The 19,739-nt window shown below is 35.1% G+C and overlaps 2 protein-coding genes across 6 annotated transcripts; one reads left to right on the forward strand and one right to left on the reverse strand.

Moving 5' to 3' along the window:
* Positions 1–663: 663 nt before the first annotated feature.
* Positions 664–9,695, reverse strand: LOC108773199 (actin-binding Rho-activating protein). Of its 2 annotated transcripts, none has more exons than XM_018538929.1 (4): positions 9,522–9,695; positions 1,539–1,669; positions 1,168–1,417; positions 664–995 (listed from the first exon to the last, which is right to left on the reverse strand). In XM_018538929.1, exons 1-4 carry the CDS (start codon positions 9,546–9,548, stop codon positions 888–890), a joined length of 516 nt encoding a protein of 171 aa, XP_018394431.1. In that variant the 5' UTR covers positions 9,549–9,695; the 3' UTR covers positions 664–887. The 2 variants fall into 2 exon arrangements, with proteins under 2 accessions (XP_018394431.1, XP_018394432.1); XM_018538930.1 differs by lacking the exon at positions 9,522–9,695 and adding an exon at positions 2,485–2,658.
* A 2,537-nt stretch (positions 9,696–12,232) lies between these two features.
* Ef-1a-f1 (translation elongation factor eEF-1 alpha chain) lies at positions 12,233–19,251 on the forward strand. Of its 4 annotated transcripts, none has more exons than XM_018538949.1 (4): positions 12,233–12,319; positions 15,257–16,102; positions 16,665–17,158; positions 18,062–19,251. In XM_018538949.1, exons 2-4 carry the CDS (start codon positions 15,280–15,282, stop codon positions 18,128–18,130), a joined length of 1,386 nt encoding a protein of 461 aa, XP_018394451.1. In that variant the 5' UTR covers positions 12,233–12,319; positions 15,257–15,279; the 3' UTR covers positions 18,131–19,251. The 4 variants fall into 4 exon arrangements, with proteins under 4 accessions (XP_018394451.1, XP_018394450.1, XP_018394453.1 ...); XM_018538948.1 differs by having other exon boundaries at positions 15,260–16,102; XM_018538951.1 differs by lacking the exon at positions 12,233–12,319 and adding an exon at positions 12,560–12,786.
* Positions 19,252–19,739: the final 488 nt, after the last annotated feature.

Genomic DNA, 19,739 nt, shown 5'->3' on the forward strand with positions numbered 1-19,739 from the left:
ATTCAACTATATCAGGTCTAAATAATTCATACGAAATTCAATCAGCTGCACGTAACGCTGAATACGCGGTGAAGATACGAGGCTCTCGTTTGTCCTGCAACACATTGAAGAAGCTTATCGAAGCTTCCGGTTGGACGGACACAAAAGATCCCATTCAGCGTCGTCGCCCATCTTTTTCGCGCGAGAGATATACGCGGCGGACGCCCCTCTTATTAATTAATTTTCCTTTTTTACTTTGATATCGTCTGTACTGATTGTGAGATCACCTGGCGTTCGCTGACCTAAAGTAATCGAGCTACACTGTGTAACAAAGTGCGAGTTGTAAAGTGACTGTATATACAAATATAAATTATGCGATTATCTTCCTTGCATACTCTTTTCTTTCCTCTCTTTTAAAATCTTATTTAAAATCACTCGAAATTCCTCGAAATGATAAGAAAATGTAGAACAGGACTATATTATAATATTATTTATATATTCCGTCGCAATATATTTATATATTCCGACGCTTCCTCTTAATGTAATGTTTTTGACAGACATAGAAGAATATATGAGATATCAATTATTTATTTTTTTGCGCCAGATATTTACATAATTAACAATTTCAGTAAAATATTTCTATAAAAATTACATTAATCGCTAATCGTTTTAGTGTCACATTAAAATATTTCACATACGCCACTCGCGAAAATATTTACATCGATCCGCATTCATTCACTCTCAGTACGTAAAATCAACGAATTAAATATAAATTATTACATATTATACTGGTCATTCATGTTACTTTCTGTAAAATATAAATGAATAAATACAGGCTAAACTGGATCCTTTGATTGCGACAATCACGAATGTTATTTGACGGTAACATTAATTGGAACAGTGATAATTCAACTATCCAGTGCAATGTTTCGGATTTCTGCAAGTCGTTGATTATATTCTTTACGTATATCTTCGATGGATTTGATTAGAAATATCGGTACATCATCATCTCTTCTCTAGGAAAATTAAGTTTATGTTACATAATATTGACTAATAAGTAAAAAAGTATATTTATAAAGCAACTCAGTTTTTGTCAAATTTAAATTTTCGCGAAAATCATTCACAACTAAATGATCTTTCTTAATTTAATGCGAAAGCGTTTAAATGTTAGAAATATTATCCAATTACCTGAAAAAGGCATTCGCCTTCGAATTCTAAAAACTTCTGTTTCCTTGCTCTCAGCAACAATCCTACACATTTGCTGCTAATGTTTGTATAAATATTAAAGATATCACCGAATGTAATGGCGATTACGTCAGGTTGATCCCGACAGGGAGTGCCTTCGTGATTAATAATCTCACAAAGCTCCAGAATTTCTTTCAAGACGTGAGCGTTCGCTTTACGACCGCGAAGATCAGATAAAGAACCTGCTTCTGGTCTAATAATAATAAAAACAATTTAATAAAACATAGTTAATTAACAAATCCTAAATTGACATAAAGCAGTTTTATATCGTTATTAATTTATTATAAATATTATTAGTTTTAAATTCCACGTACCTGCCATATTCCTCTTTTGAAAATTTCGGTTTTTCAATGTCCAGACCAGAACTGAACGGATTTTTGCTTTGCTTGTCTTTATGTTTGTCAGCATATTGGTTGAACATAGCAACCTTGGCTCCCAAAGATTCCTTCAAAGACGAAGAGTCCAATTAGTTATTAATTAATTCATTATTAGTCTATTAAAACAAAATAGATCAAGAAACATTTCATTTCGTGGAATACAAATGGCTTGTATAAACAAAGTATTATATAGAATTTGAAAAAATAAAGGGAAATAAATTTTATGTTTTAAAAATTCCTAGACTCAAGATGCTTCGATGAAAATTGCACGGAGTTGAGTTATTCGGCACCTGATGAGACAGGAATTTCTGGGAATTTGCCAAACTGAGCCTATGGATTGACCCTGACCATAAATGACGTCTCAATGGCACCTTGACAAATTTTCACGCAAAATCGCGTGTGTAGTTATATGTTCATTCACGCATTCATACGTTCATTCGTATCGAAAGATAAAAAATTTGAATTAAAATCCTTTGTATTTGATGGAAAAATTAAATTTAAATTGATAACTTTTCAAAATTGATCGTAATGAATAACGATATATACTCTTGTTAAATATTAATATTACAAATACCATGTTTTACAAAATTTGTTAAAATAATTGTACAGAAAGATAATTCGGTAAAAACGTATGAAGTAATGATATCCATTTCTCTTCTTAATTAACTCAGTATGTGTCTCATCTAAAAAACTTTCTATTATTTTTTTTTATTCTTTATCAAAAATTATAAATTAAATATATTCTTAGGATTAATTCTATAGGATTAATTCTATCAAATTTTCCTTCAAGAAACTCAAATTATTTTGAATTATTTCAGAATGCCATTGCTAATTTGTTTCCCAAAAATGATGTAATCAAAGAAGATGTCTCGATAATACTCACATACATCATCGAAGACATTATGATATCGCGATTAAATCCAACAAAGTCACAAAAGAATAATGCTCGAAGTATAATAAAAGAGACGCGTGTTTCATCCAAGTAATAAAAACTATCTTGAACCGACACCCTACTCTCACTTCCGGTACTCCGATACGTAGTTCACTCGACACTGCCGACGCGAATATGACGATGTCGCGATGCTGCGCGGCTCTTTTTATAAGAAACCAACGGCATCCCAAGGGCTCCCACCCTGCTGTGGAATATTTCGGCGCAGTCTAAAATATTTGCCATGTTTCCAAGCCGATTCCCAGGTACTTGATTGGTTGCCAGACGGCCTTCTGCTCCGGAAATGATAATTCATCAATCGCAAACGTAGATTCATTCATGTTGTATTCTGTTTTCGGGAATCAGATCGCAAACGGAACAGTTTGTTTACCGGATGAACGATCGGTGCGATATTCACGAATATCTTAACATTTCCCAGAATGTCGCTCTATATCCGCTATAAATTCCACTTACTAATCATTTTTGGAAATTGTAAATAAAAAATTTAGTATTAACAAATACACACACACAAGAAAAATATTGTTTCAAATATATATACATACATTTAATTTTTATTATACATAAAACGTTCTATTATATTTAAAATGTATTTTTGTTTAACTTGAATATTGAAACCATTTTTATGAATTAAAAAAATAGTAAATAATAAAAATAATAAAAGATACTAATATAGGAATAATAATAAAAATAATTAATAATATAAGTTTTTAGAAATATTTATTTCTAATTTCTAAAAAAAAATCCTGAAGTTGACTTGTTTTTGATCCATTATAATGGTCTGCAAATCTAGAATTGTGATCACAGATAAATTTACAAAAAAAAAAGCGTCGATGTTGTAAAAGAGCCATAAATCGATTGGCAATGCAATTATATCGGATCGCGTGCACGTCTCCCAAAATTAGAGACCATCGTATAACGATCGCATGGCCATTCAGGAAACTTGAGTATATAAATGTCTAGAGGGCGGCGACGAGTACAACGTGTACTAAACGCAGCACAATCCGAATTTAATTTCCTAAATTAACTTTTGACCGACGACAATTTGTCACTGACAAACGAACGATATACGAGCTGGATCGCACGAGCTCGAATGCGCGTAAATCGCGAGGGCACGAAGTAGTCCACATCGATAAAACACCTTACAAATATCTCACGTGTTCTTAATTTATCTAGGAATCGGTTAAATTTGTAGATTCTCCATCCTACGTGACATTCACTGCTTTATCCATTACAAAGCTACTTCGTTATCATGGCAAGTTGTGTTTCTGTTTAGCATTTAACAGTATTCATTTTGCAGCATGAAAAGAATAGTTGTACTGAAGTATTTAAAAATTTAACTAAATACACTGGTTTGAAAACAATTTTATATTAAATCATTAAAATAATTACATAAGAATTCTCAAATTAATTTTGCTAAAATGTCAACACTTCTTGTATTATCGTCATATTTAACCTTCCGACATAATTATTTTAAATAATTATTTCGATGTCCAATAAACTTATTGACCGAACCATAATATATCTAGCTAAATTTATAGATATACTTCAACAAAACCGTTCTTTTTGTAAATTAAACTATTCAATTATTTTATTATCTAGCATCAAATAAAAGAAAAAAAAAGTTTTTAAAAAAATTAATTTATAATTCATTAATTTATAATTCAAAAGATATAATTTTAAAAAATGAATAATAACAATATTATTTGTATCCGTGACTCTCACGAGAATTTAACTTAGAACGCATATAAATCTATTTTGTGTAAATATTTATTTTGCGAGAAACGCTACGCAAACGTCGCAAATTTCAACATGATGAACATCCATAAAAGGAGCTTCAAAAATATGACGCTTATGACGCTGCATTTTCATTACTTCTGAAACATACGCCGGAATTAGATCCGTTTCTGCTCTCATCAACAAACTCGCGTGCGAATACGTCAACGATACCCTTGTAGTTGCAACACAAGCTCAAGAATGCAAATACGTATCTGGAATGGAATTTATTCCTTTATAAGTACGTACTAGGAAACATACTTATTAATTATAAAAATAAAAATACAGGACTCTTAGTATTTAAAATAAAACAGTACAAGGCTAATAAGAGTCACACATTCAAGAAAAAGTTTAAAACAACGCTAATGTATTGACATAATTAAATAGAAATATAAAAAGATATAATGATTAACACAAAAAAATCGAACAATAATAAATCATATAAAGCGTTGAATAATACTTATTAATTTAAAAAATGCGTCCTTAACAATACTTTATATTTTGGCGGAGTTTTAAATCAATTCGTTATGAAGATATTACGGGTATTAATTTAAAAATTATCGAGAAGAGAGGCTTTGATAAAAATTAGTTTCAGTCAAGGACTTTATGTTCTAATAAGCGTCTATTAATCTTATATTCTTAAGTTATTCTAAAATCATAGATCTTTCCTTAAAAAAGACATATATTTTTAGATTTTGCTTTTTCTTTCAACTGTAGCTTTCTTAATTACAGTAAACAATCTTTGCTTGTCAATTATAACTTCGTCAATTTTGTAAAAAAAAAATCAACAACATTGTAGAAATTTTTAATGTCTCTCTATCTCTCTCTATAGGTAAAAGCTAAAAACTTTTAAATTTTAAAGTTTTAAATAAGAAAACTTTCTTAATAATTTTCCTTTCCTTTCGCCTACTTGTGACTCGAGAAAAAACTGGATGGAATGAAAGAACTCGGATTTAGTACAATATCTGTCACTGAAATCTTTAGGACAAACTTAGAACCGGAGTTATAAATATACTATTTAAAATTCCAGAGACCGTATATATAACGATCATCGCGTATGTGCGTGGTGGAGTCTATAAATTATCCTACCGGTGACCCTCCACGTGGCAACGACCTGTCCGAGAATTCTAGCTCCTTATCAATCGATGAAAAAAGCTCGCATCAAGAATGCAATAAATTAAAATCAGCAGAAGCAACGAAAATATAGTCTAACACAAAATTGAAGGTCTACTATGTGTTATCCGCAAAAAAAAATGAGGGAACATTTATCTGACACAACCAAAAGTTGAAGCTTATAGTAGTGATGTTTAAATAAAACTAAAGTATCTTCATAAATACACTAAAGAAATAAATTTTCTTGACATTACTAGGTCTTTCTGTTTACTGCGATTCTAAAAGTTATTATCTATAACTTTTTATTATTTCTTTTCTATTAACAGCAGAGTTTTATAAAATTTATAGAGTTGCTTTCTCATAGAAATCATGAAGACATCGCAAAGTTGAACACGATGTTGTTTATATGATATAATATAATCGGCATTCAGAGTTTTTGGTATATAAAAGCAATATTCCTCTTACTGATGAAGTACACGTATACGTTCATTTTTGGCACGTCACACCAGATTTCGAAGTAATTAGGCGAATCTGTGTTGACGGACTTACATAACTAAAGCCAAATTAAGGTCATAAAATCACTCAAATGATGTACCAAGCTCATTTCCTACCATACATTACATAGCCTATAGTTTAGAACGCAGTGATTCAAAATTAATGAAGTCTTTCGCACAATCATATATCTGCAGAGTAATATAAGAATACGTTAACTAAAATCCAATCATTAATTTAAGAGAAATTATATAGCACACATACATGTGCTTAGCGTTATGAGTAGATATTTTGGCGCATAAATTGTAAACACTCATATAAATTGCAGGATATACCATACATGTCCAAAATTAATGCAACTTTTAAAAATTCTAGAAATCTGCTTTAAATTTAATTTAATATAGTATATTATATTTATGCATCATGCCAATTTTGCTTATTTTTCATCGATATTGTGGACAAACTCTGATCTTAAAAAGGAAGGAACTATTATTATAATTTTCAATCTTTAGTGATCAATTGAGTACTTAATGTGTGTCAAATCATACATAACACTAAGCATGTTATATATAAATAATTTATAATTAAATATAATATAAGTACGTTTATAATTAATTCAATTTCATGTATTGGAGTATTTGTGACACACCAAGTATATATACGATGAAAGATCACGCGTAAAACTTTCGCACGTGCGTCAACGTGAATGCACGCGCCATTGACCGATGTCAACGAAACGTGGGCGTCAAATAAGACGTTGGTATTCAAATCTTTTCTTCATGACAATCTAGAAGTGTTTGGCACTCGTTTCTGTCTCCTGCTTAGTCACAGTCGCGTATTCATACGACTGATCCACCTCTACATGCTCATCCACATTCCCTTCTGCTTCCCCAATTCATTCTTTAAATTTCGATTCATTAAAGAATTTTCTTTTCCAAATAATGTAAAGTTCTTTACACGTCATAAAAAAGATTTTGATATATAATATACATGACAATAAAAAAACAAGAAATATAATAAAATAATTAATGTTAAAATAACAAATGTTAAAATGAAAAAAAAAATATACTGTGATTTTTTATTTTAGTGTTTTTTATGTGTTCGTTTTTTTATCTTTGAAAAAAACTGATATCGAAAATATTATCCTGATAATATTATTTTATGGTATGAAATATTTCTAAACTATTTAATCAATTATCTATAGAATCACAAATTAATGTAGTAATATTTATTTAATTATTGATATAATATAGAAATAATTATTATACAATAAATATTTCTTTATTACATCAATAATTAAATGAATTATTAATATAATAAAGAGAGAAAACAGATTCTTCTTAGATATCTTGTTTATCATGGGGCAAGAATATATTTTAAGAATCATGGGGGAGATATCAACCGTCAAATTAGCATCTATGTAAAAGAAGATGTAAATCGAGTCATCGAACAAGAAAGGTTGTAATTTATTTGTCCGTAGCCTCGCCCTCGTCTCGGTCGGACGCCAGACGTGACCTTGTTCGGCACGATATCTTTCTTCCCTGTTTGACAGTTCAAAGTACGACGTTTGGCGTTTGCTGCAAAAATTTCAAAGACACTCTTCGAAATAACTTCAAATAACTTCTCTTGAAATTAACTTGTAAAAGGTAAAATCTAAGTGACTGGCTGCCCTCGTTGTATTTGACAAAATACAACAAGTATTTACGAAATGCAGAGTCTATTATATTATAAAAACATGGAAGACTGTATGTATTAATTTAATAATAAATAAAAATAACTATATGTTTGTATAAGACTTACAAGTCAATAAGCAAAGGATTAAAGAAAGTAGGTCACCTTAACGTAGCGATCGATCTGGATAAAATAGAACATGCCATTAACATACACGCTCGGCTAAAAACGGAATACCAGGAAATATTCGCGACTTATCAAACTGCGTTAATCGGAAACCTGTTTACATTCTCTAGTTGTTAGTAATTCCAACTTAGAATATGTATTTCGCCGTATTACACGTCGATTGCCCCGTTTCGGAATTTACCCAGCAATGTTTACGATTTCTACCAACTGAAATATATATATATATATATATATCAGCAATATATCATAATATGTTATAATAGAATAACGAATGAGTATACAACAACTCAATCATGCCACGACATATGCGGAAATCGCGACGAATAACTCTTTCTCTCTCTTTCTCACTTTTTCAGTTATTTCTGGCCAACAGTCGTTATTTTCAGCCACGTTCGTCATAAGTCCGGAACTCTCGCGGCGACTGATCGCCGCTTTTAAATCCATTTCATGGACATTACCTTTGACGAGCATTTGAAAAATTACCCGCAGTTAAAGAGAAGTGAATGAATTAAACGATACTTTTCCGGCAATAAACGTATACCTACATGAATTAGTGATCAAAAAATTATGTAAAACCACACTTGCTTTAAACCATTTGCTATAAATCATATGTGTTCTTTTTGGTAATATAAAAATTTTAGATTTTATAAACAAAATAAAGAGAAGAAATAGATATTACTAATATAAAAGATCCAAGAGAGAGAAAAGCAACGTAAACGTTGTGAAAACATTAAAGTGATAAAAACAAGACATGATCAGACAGTAGTAGTTATTACATTTAATTCCTTCACAACTTTATTGTATTACTTTAAATGTTATAACTACTACTGCCTGATCATGTCTTGTCTTTATCACTTTAATTTTTTATACTTTATATAAAACAACTATTGATATAATAAAGATCCTTGAAAACAATATCTTTGTATAAATATAATATATATTCTTAATTAATTTTATGTAGACAAAGATATAATTTTTGAGAGTCATTAAAATACAGACATCGTTTCTATTTTTATGAGAAATTGTAAAACTATAAAAAGAGGGAGTATTCAAAAAAAAAAAAAACCAATTCAGCGCGCACGTGTATGATGTGTGTGTGTATTGAATAAAATGCCTCAGTAAATATAGGTCAAAAGCTTAACCATTTTTCAGATATAAATAATTCTGTATGTTAGTATCATAACTGACTTATTGTCTCTTCTACTTGTTGCATACGATGTGAAGAGAAAGAAATGGAGATAAGTAACACTGATAGTCTATTTGGAAGAGAGAGAATTACAGTTCCAATAAGATAATCTCCCATAATGCCCATCCAATCGTAATAACTGGTTGATATTAACTTATTGATTTCCATTGAGATGGTTCATTATAAAGTGTGTACTTATTAAAACTGAATCAGAACGCGGTTTGTAAGCACTGAGGCGAATCTTCTATGTGTCGCATATAACACGTAGAAGTTAATAAATCAGTTATGACACAATTAATATTAAAAATTATTTATAGAAATGGTTAAGTTTTCAACCTATATTCATTAAAACTGTTTTAGTTTAAGTAGGTATGTTAATGGAAACAATAAAAAATAATAAAATAAGATATGGATAAGACACGCGATCAGATTAATGCTTTATTATAATTAAGGGTTTATTAATATTTGAGTTAGCTTAAGTTTTTTTTTTACACGATGTGACCAGTGCCAAGTGTATCAAAACGTCATCGTAGAGAATTTTGCTACTAACCTCTTCTGAATCACTATAAGACTCCATCTTCGAAACACGCAAGACGATCGTTAAGCGCCAATATTTATCGAAACTGTAGTTTATATAATTTGATTAACTACGAAATCGGAAATTACATTACGCATACGAATTTAATTTTCTCCGCAATCTTTAGAGGCAGCACTGACCTCTCTCACGACGATACTTTCAAAATGACTGTTTAGTTCTATTTATAATCGTATAGCAAAACACGTGACGCGGCCGACATGTTTCTCGAGAATTTGAATTGAAACTTTTCCACTAGATACTAGAACAACAGTAATACATATTCACCTATAAATTTTTAAATAAAAAAAACAAGAAGTCATATAACTCGGTTGTATGTCTCAATATTGTGATGACAGTTTTTTTTTTTTCAATTATTTATTATATTCTATATTTCAATAATTATGGAATTTTCAACTTCTACGTGCTCAGTACATTTCAGAAGCAGTATCAAGCGATGCAGTAGCGTCGCGACGCCAAGTGCATAAAATAAAAATATAACCGTTTGACATGATGGCTTGACGCGTGAACGTCATTATGTTCATATGTTCATGTCGTTGCCAAATTCGCGACGCTACCGCTAGCTTTAGCTGGAGTTTTGTGACATCGACAAACTTTAAATTAAAATTACTTATAAATGAAAACCGTAATTTAAAAAATCTAAAAACACTTTTATATATAATGTCACCGGTATCTTTCGATTATAAGCGTGTCGCAAGTGTTACTGTTCAATCGAAATAGAGCTAGCTTGATGTTGATTGGATCGCAACGCTTGAGACACTACGATGCGACTAATCTAGAACCAGCTTATGTGCGCAGCACAAGCGCTAAAATATCAATGTAAATAATCACACTTGAAATTTTACATGAAGCTTTTTACACATATAGCGATTATATATGTAGCTTGGAAACGCTGTGGCTTCTAGTCTATTCTTAAGGTAATATTTATAATGCGTTCTTATTTTAAGATCGTCTTAAAATAATGTCTTAAGATGTTAATACGACTCTCTAATTGATTCATCTTAAGACTGATTGATTCATCTTAAGACGATCTTAAATGTAACATCCGACTTTGAACACTGCTCTTATTTCAACATAATACAGGCTGTGATCAAAGTCTCACTACGAATTTGAAACGTTTGATTGACTAATTAAAAGAAAAAATTTTGCAATTTGACCAATCAAAAACCGCTTTAAAGCATTTGCAGCATCACTAATCGTATCTGTAACCTCTTTCCCAATATAATATTATAATTTATCGGAGAACAACACAGTCAACTAGACTTATCGTAATTTTGAAACACATTTATTGAAATAATTATATATATACAACAATAAATTAAGAACTTTTGAAATTTAAAAATTTCAATGAAAATATCACAGTCATTTTTAAGTACAATTAAATTTTCTTTAATTTTTTTCATACGAAATCATTTTGAGGCACTGTGCCATCAAAGATCATGGGCGCGCATTAATTTATAATTTATTATAATATGCTTTTTGTTTTCTAACTGTTTCTTTTATCTCTTGTCTTATTTTTCTCTCTTTGCGATTATTTTATTGACAGTGATCGTTTTCCTTGTCACTTATTTCTTGTATTTTTCAAAGTTCGTCAACTTTTATTTCGAGCGACAGAAAACGAAGAAACATGATATATAAAGAGGCAAAAAGGAAATAGATAAAAGAGATATAAAGCAAAAGGCAGGAAGCAAAGGTACATTGTAGATCAGATTTTATGGTAAATTCGATTAAATCGCACTATGTACTTATAGATTAAAGGTTGCTTTATCTAAAGTATCTAATGAAGTGGTATAATAAAATTAATTTTGACAATAAAATAATACACATGTATACATCATTAATATTTATACGCTTTTACATTTAATTTTGCTAATTGCATGTGTAAGCAGCTTTTAATATACACTAATTTAGTGTAATGCAAACAAATTCGTTATTATTGGTCGGAAATACACGTACAACTATTTCCAACTATATGGTAAGTATATAGTATTGTAGATGCCATAAGCTATAAGAAATTAATGAATTTTAATCGATTATTCTCACCACAGTCGACAGTATAATTGGTCTACCTACGTTTTAAAGCTTACTACACCTATTGTGTTTTGAAACTGAAAATTTATTAACGCGCTGCTACAAATGCTTTAAAGCGTTTTTTGATCAATTTGTAAAATTTTTTTCTAATTGATCAATCAAACACGTGAAAACGTTTGTAGTGAAACCGCGGTCTATACCACATTATTCCAATTATAAACGGTCCTTTATTGTACATATTGAAATTTTGGCGCTAATGGACGCGCCAATTTCACATAAAACCGCAAACCGAACGTTTGAAGCTTCTCTTTAGCATCGCGAACAAGCGAGAGAGTGGCCGACAGTTTGCCACGACGATATTGTTCTTTTGTCCTCTCGTCGAAGAGGAAAATAGACTCTCACCGGCCGGTCGGGAACCAATCGAGGAGATTCGCAAACGTGGAGACCGTGCAGGCGCAAGCGCCGCAGTATTGCACGTTTCAGATGGCATCGCAGTCGTTTGTGCACCCCTCCAACCCCTTTACCCTCCCGCCAAATCCGGGTAAAGCTTTCTGTCTTTACCTCTACCACCCGTCTCTTCCTTCCTCTTCCATTCCCACCCTCTTTCTCGCTCCACGCTTCACGAGCTTGCGTTGACTTGCGTGCGCGGCAAGACGGGTGGCAGAGCTCCACGGTGATCAGCGGTGATTTTCAGAGTGGACGATCCAACGTCGAATCCTCGGGTAAGTAAATCAACCCGTGTTGCAAGAACGACGATCCGTCCCCAGGAACTCGAGAGACCGTCCCAGCCTGCGACAGAGGCAGGCGTGGAGCTTCGATCGGTTCTCGTTGCGTGCAAGCTCAAGCCGGCTTCGTTCGCCAACCAGTCATCCAGCCAGCTAGCTGGCCAGCAAGAGTATCGATTCGAGCCGGCGCGCCGCTTACTCTCGGGGCGAATCCGCCCTAGACTCGTCGCGCGTCCGCGAACCGTCGTTCTCGAGCCGGGGGTGTCTGTCGCAGGTGAAAGGCTCCGCCGTGCGAACCGTGACGGTGCACGACAAGCCGGCCATTACGTATAAGTGGCCGATTACGTTAACGTTCGATTGAGCACCGTGGGACGTCCTGAGTGTCGTGATTGATCCTCCGAGGGGGTTGTTAGTGCAGGTCGGGTTGCGTCGCCGCGATCGATTGATCGGGCAACAGTCGATCGGTAAGTTGTACCAAGCTGACCGTAACTTGGGGTTTTAACCTCGTTGCGCGATATGTCGTAATCGCGACGTTTTAATATACCTCGCATCGAACCCGTCATGTGTTTCTCTTCCAAAATGTACCGCGAGAGAAATCGCGCGATCCGGTTGCACGATCATTTAGACGAGTGAAAAGAGGGTAAAAAAAGAGTGGCTCTCAAGCATTAGTGATTTCCGGTGAAAATCTCGGAGAGTGACACCGCGACGACGACGTTTCGAAGCAAGTAATTGCCGCTGAGAAATGGCCGCCTTCGTGGGGCTGTGACTATTAATAGAAAAGGCAGGCCGGTACGCGTTACGGTAAGAACGCAAGTTGCAAAGAACGAGCGAGGGGGAGATGAGGGAGATCAGGATGAGTACAACTCTTCTAATTGCATGATATGTACTGATTTTCTGATTCAGCCGGTATCAAGTGATTCGATCGATCAGTCCGATTTTATTCGATTATGTGACACATTTCCGGTATAAAACATTTTTAAAATCTAATGCGGATCTTAGATTAATAATCCCTAATAGTTTAGCTAAAATTACTTCCTATATTTCTAAATTATAATCTTCACTCCTTTTGTCTCAAGGCAAAATGAGGACTGAAATTTTCTTTAAAGGAAAATTTAATTGCGATCCATATTGACTAACTATATCTAGTTAATAACTCTATTGCTGCGTAATTTATAATTTATTTGAAACTCTGAACTCTACAATGAAGTACATTCGATCGTGTTTTGAAAAAATGAAATTTATCTTAGAAAAGTCCTTGCTAGACTAATTTTTAAAATACCTTATTAAAATCAATAATTCTTTTGAATTTTAATATTATGAATTATCATCAACAAACACGCAATTATTTTCAATAAGTTATTTTTAATAATTTTCACAAATAATTATCTAATTAATTTCAGAATGTTCTGAAAAAATAATCAATGGAATAATCATCTTCAAGCACTTTTTACAGAAACTAAACGAAAATTCGTCCAATCAGGCACTGATCTGTTTAATTCGGTCTTTAATATTTGCCATTCGGGTCTCGAAAGGAATACACAATTTTTAATATATCCGTACACCCCACCGCCTACGTAGATCGAGATTGCTAGGACAGCATACACCCTTTATTGATCTAAAAGGCGGACTCGCGAGTCGGGAATTACCTGGGCAGCGCTGTACGATTCGATTTGAGTCCATTGAAATGCGGCCGGCTGCCCTAATTAAGTCTTCTTCCAATTGGCGTAATTGAACCGAAATTGTTTTTTCGCGGCGGATTGCGATTTCCTCGACAAAGAATAACCGCGCACGCTCGATCCGATACCACTCATATTTATACACGTACGTCGAGGAGGAGGGGGAGGAGAGTGAGTTTACAAGCCCTGCGTGGGTCTCTCCTTGAAACGAATCAATACCCTTTGTAGCTTGCAAGAGGTCCTCCGTTCTCGCGCGTCAATATTTATCGTCTCTTTAATATCCGATCAACGCACAACGCGTGAAACTTCTCGGATGCCTCATTAAAGGCGAACATAAAGATTTACACAGTTATAATTATCTTTTATTGCTAGAACATTAATTATCGACATAGAAATTTGCGAAATTGTATATTTAGATTGATGGACGAGAGATATGTTTGATACATTACATCTAAATATTAAATTGATTAATAATATTGAATAATTTTTTTTAATGACTATGAAAAACGAAATTTACATTTATTAATTTAATTTTACTTCAAATGTAATTTTTTCACTACTGCAGTACTGTCTGCCCCTTTGAACTCAATATTTTATTTCCATTTTGACAAACATATCAAAACACGTCGAATATAAAATAAATACGATGCATTGTGTAACAATATAATAAATACATCTCTCTAAAATGTTTAGAGTAAATTTCACTCTGTAGAAAATCTCTGAAATCTCGCTTATAAACATTAAAAATTGAGCTACTCTTTTTCAAGACCAAGAATAATTTCAACATTAGTATATCAGGCAAATGACAATACCTATAGATATCGTAAAATCTAAAATTGAAACAAAATATATTATATCCCGATTTTATATTATCTAGACATTGTCATTTGCCTAATACTAATTCAAGTTATTATTTTCTACGCGCGAACAATCGTTCAAAAATGATGGCTGCTTACTGTCTATTTACATACAAGGATTACTTATAAGACAAGACAGCTCACAAAACAGCTTTAGAACGTTCTATAACTGTGTTGTAAGTTTAACACTGGTTTAAAGTGCCTTCCCTTGAGTCTGTTCAATAATATATGACCGATTTATGGTAGACTAGTCTGTAGAAAAATATTACAGTCTATTCTATAGAGAGGAACACATATTATGTAGTATATAAATTACATTTAGCACAACTTTGAAATCGGTACTTGCCACGTATCGCTCGATCGATAGCTCACTCTTCTGAATGCTCAACAACTTGTGTCAGCAGGTAGCTAGAGCCTCGACATCATGGGTAAGGAGAAAATACACATAAACATCGTGGTGATCGGCCACGTGGACTCCGGCAAGTCCACAACAACCGGTCACCTGATCTACAAATGCGGCGGCATCGACAAGCGGACGATCGAAAAGTTCGAGAGGGAGGCACAAGAAATGGGCAAGGGCTCATTCAAGTACGCTTGGGTGTTGGACAAGCTTAAAGCGGAGCGCGAACGCGGCATCACCATCGATATCGCCTTGTGGAAATTCGAAACAGCCAAGTATTACGTCACTATTATCGACGCGCCCGGTCACCGCGACTTTATCAAAAACATGATCACTGGCACCAGCCAGGCCGACTGCGCGGTACTGATCGTTGCAGCTGGTATTGGAGAGTTCGAAGCCGGCATTTCGAAAAATGGACAAACTCGCGAGCACGCCTTGCTCGCCTTCACATTGGGCGTGAAGCAGCTGATCGTCGGTGTCAATAAGATGGATATGACCGATCCGCCATATTCGGAAACGCGCTTCGAAGAGATCAAGAAGGAAGTGTCATCTTATATCAAGAAGATCGGTTACAATACCGCCTCGGTCGCCTACGTGCCGATCTCCGGTTGGCATGGCGACAACATGCTCGAGCCGTCCCCGAAGACACCCTGGTATAAGGGCTGGAAAGTGGAACGCAAGGATGGCAATGCCGACGGCAAGACGCTCATCGAGGCACTCGATGCCATCCTGCCGCCTTCCAGACCCACCGATAAGGCCTTACGGCTGCCGCTTCAGGATGTCTACAAGATCGGTGGTATTGGAACGGTGCCTGTCGGCCGCGTGGAGACCGGTATCTTGAAACCAGGTGATTATGTATCTAATATTCTGGAAAAATAACTTAGTCGCAAAAACCAAATTTGGCAGACAGTAATTAATAATTCATATATAAGTTCCCGAAGTGGGTACCGTTTAGAGGTGTATTCACAAATCTAAACTTCAACTCTCTAATTAACCTTGTAAAAAAAAACGAGAATTTTTATACATGGGTCAAAATCACACCTGAAATCTTCGAAATTAATCGTTCTTGAACAAATCCACGCATCTAATATCACGTTTAACACTTATAATTGTTTTAAACAATGATAGTTATTCATTTAACCCTCCATCGACAATTGAAATTTTCACCTTTCGTCCGCAATCTGAGCTTTCAGTGTAGATTTTTACGTTGTCCCAGTATAAAAATCTGAACAAGTCCTTATTATTTTACAGATTTAAATTTATCTATCCTTAGATTTCACAGTATAAAAAAATAAACTGTAACTTTGAAGTCTAACATCGGAGAGTTACTGAGTTAATTATCTTTATTGTGACATTTATCGGATATAACATATAAATTCTAAAAGTAAATATAAATTAACAATTTTAAGGTATGTTGGTAACTTTCGCGCCGGCGGCACTCACCACCGAGGTGAAATCCGTCGAGATGCATCATGAGGCATTAACGGAAGCCCTGCCCGGTGACAATGTTGGCTTCAACGTGAAGAACATTTCCGTGAAGGAATTGAGACGCGGTTACGTCGCTGGCGATTCCAAGAATCAGCCGCCGCGCGGTGCCGCCGACTTCACCGCCCAAGTAATCGTCCTCAATCACCCGGGACAGATCAGCAATGGCTACACGCCAGTGCTCGACTGCCACACTGCTCACATTGCCTGCAAGTTTGCTGAAATCAAGGAGAAGTGCGACCGTCGTACCGGCAAGACCACGGAAGAGAACCCAAAGAGTATAAAAAGCGGCGACGCTGCAATCGTAATGTTACAGCCGACCAAACCGATGTGCGTCGAGTCCTTCCAGGAGTTTCCGCCCTTGGGCCGCTTCGCGGTCCGCGACATGCGTCAAACCGTCGCCGTGGGTGTCATTAAGGTACGAAGAATTATTTCCAAAGATTATAAGATAAAAGCGAGTTGAGAAAGATTTCAAATTTTATATCAGCATCTTCTTATTGTATGAATTTCCGTTCTTTAAAAGATTGGCATTATTCAGTTACCTTGGGATCTAATCTATTTTTGATTTTTGTCGTAGTGGAATATCTTTTCACTGAAACTTTCTTATCATATCGTGCGGAATAAGGGAATCGACAGCGAAAAAACCTATTTCTTTTACTTGACAAACTGCTTAGTCTTTATTAAATAAGTATCTAAAGTGAAGTCCATCATAACTTATTGAAATTTTTGCAAAAAAAATCTGTCCCCCTGCCTTCCCTCTCCCTCCCTCCCTCCCTCCCTCCCTCTCTGTCTCTTTCACTGTTTGTCTACAGTTTATTTATTTCAAACTTGCGTTTGGTAACTGTCCAGGCTCGTACGAAAAACATTTACTTTATGCAAATTGTCGTAACAATATTGTTTTTCATAATTTTACATTTGTGTAGTAATATTCGTAATTGTAGTATATTTGTGTAAATATTTGTGTAAAATTTTCATTAAATTCATGAAAACTAGTTTTGCTTCTTGTTGACATCTGTATTTTGTTTATCTCGTAATAATTTCAACCGTGAAAAACAATATTATTTTAAAGATAATATTAAATTTTCATTTTCTCGAATTACCATCTACAGAACACTGATTGTTCTAAAGAATACATCATACAGTCATTATGTATATATGTAATTTAACAATTCGTATGTTTTTTTAAAAACAATAATAGATTGAAAAGGGCACATAAAAGAGTCAGTTAAGCATTTAAAATGTATAAGGAAGTCACAAGACATAAAATATATTAATTAAATAAAGACGCAAAATACAGAACGATCGTATATTTTTTCCGCAGAGCGTCACTTTCAAAGATACCCAGGGCAAGGTAACAAAGGCCGCGGAGAAAGCCCAGAAGAAAAAGTAACCATCAAGCTTCCTCGGAAGCTCGCAGTCCGCCGGAAGATGCCCTGTGGCAGCAGGCGTCCCCGTGCAGCAAGGACCCACCGTCAGGATGCAGTATGCCGCCGCGGTGGCTGCCCCGTTCGACTCGTACTCGTCGACTAATACCAAAAGTCATAAGATGTTGTGCTTACCCCCGTTACATTATCCGGTAGTGTTGAACCCGCGCATCTATCCGAACCTGCACATTCAGTTCACCCATGCCCCGCGCACACCTCACATATGCTAGGAGGAGCGTTGCCCCGCGTCTTACCGCGTTTATCTTAATTACTCGATATTGACGATATGTGTCCGGTATTTACCAGGTACTCAGTTCCCTTGGACTCTGTGTAGTTAGGTTTTTCAATTGATACAACCACCGAGCATCAGCAACAACCACCAGGGGTGTTGCGGAGACAGCCGCGCTCGGGATCCTCTCCCCTGCTCTCGCGAGAGAGGAAGGAGCGAGACAGCGGGTGCATTGCCTTTTTTCTCGTCGGATGTCCCGTTTCTACGAGAGATGGAGCAACGACGAGTGCTTAACCGCGCCGTAATCGGCGACGTCGAGGCGAGCGCCGCTGGCTCGCATACCCAGCAAGACTTCTCTCGATTCTTTTCGAAGGGTTCATTAAGGCTGATTTGTTCCGAGACTTGGTTGCCTCGCTCTCTGTACGATTAGTTTTATTATATACTTATAAGATATTTATCTGTAGTTATATATAGGGATCATTAGACTATGCTCCCTCTCTTGTCGTCGGCGAGTCGCCGGCTGCCTCCCCCTCTCGTGGAGGGAGAACGATCTCGTCTCCTTAAAGAGGACGAGACATCCGTCGCGAGTCGCTCATGTTGATCTCGGCGCTGTCCCTCCCGCTGACCATAGACGCGTTCTATGACATTGTTTTGACCCTTAGCCAGTATTACGTTGATGTAATAAAAAAAATCTTTAATTGCATCTGCAAGTCTCTTTACTTTCTCCTTGATTATTACGTACGTATCCTCTTGTATAATTCCGCGATTGATGGAAAACAATTATTATTAGACCGCGACTGCGTAGTTGGAATTATGAGAAGTAGAATATCTTCTTTTCTACATGTCTGGCTGATCTAAATATGTATATAGGCGAAAAGATTGCGTAGGTAGACGTGACGTAAGACGAATGGTTGACGTAAAAGAAGAGGGGCGGGTATTTCTAAGGTAAATATAATTTATTCCGCATAAATTTCTTCTCCTCTCTTTGTTAAAGTTACAGCTAGACGTGGTATGTACAAATATATTTAATGCAGTGATCTTACAAGAGTTTTTAGTGTAATGCAGGTCTTGGTCAGTCTTTAATTGCTGAGGCCCGTTTTTGACGGGACGTCGAGCAGACTCAATCCTCTCGTGATCGAACATGACACAGGATTATATTTTCGCAGAAAAAAGAGAAACAAAACACTTTCTTCGTACATAATCGAGAAATCACATAAGTGGAATTCATGAATCGATATATACATACATATACATATTTCTATATGTGATATATGTATGTATATGTAAGCATTTTTATTCTAACTTACATCGCAAATACGGAAAACCATCCGCTTATCTTGGCCAAA

The sequence above is a fragment of the Cyphomyrmex costatus genome, unplaced genomic scaffold (genome assembly GCF_001594065.2).
Source record: "Cyphomyrmex costatus isolate MS0001 unplaced genomic scaffold, Ccosl1.0 scaffold2, whole genome shotgun sequence".
NCBI classification, from domain to species: domain Eukaryota; kingdom Metazoa; phylum Arthropoda; class Insecta; order Hymenoptera; family Formicidae; genus Cyphomyrmex; species Cyphomyrmex costatus.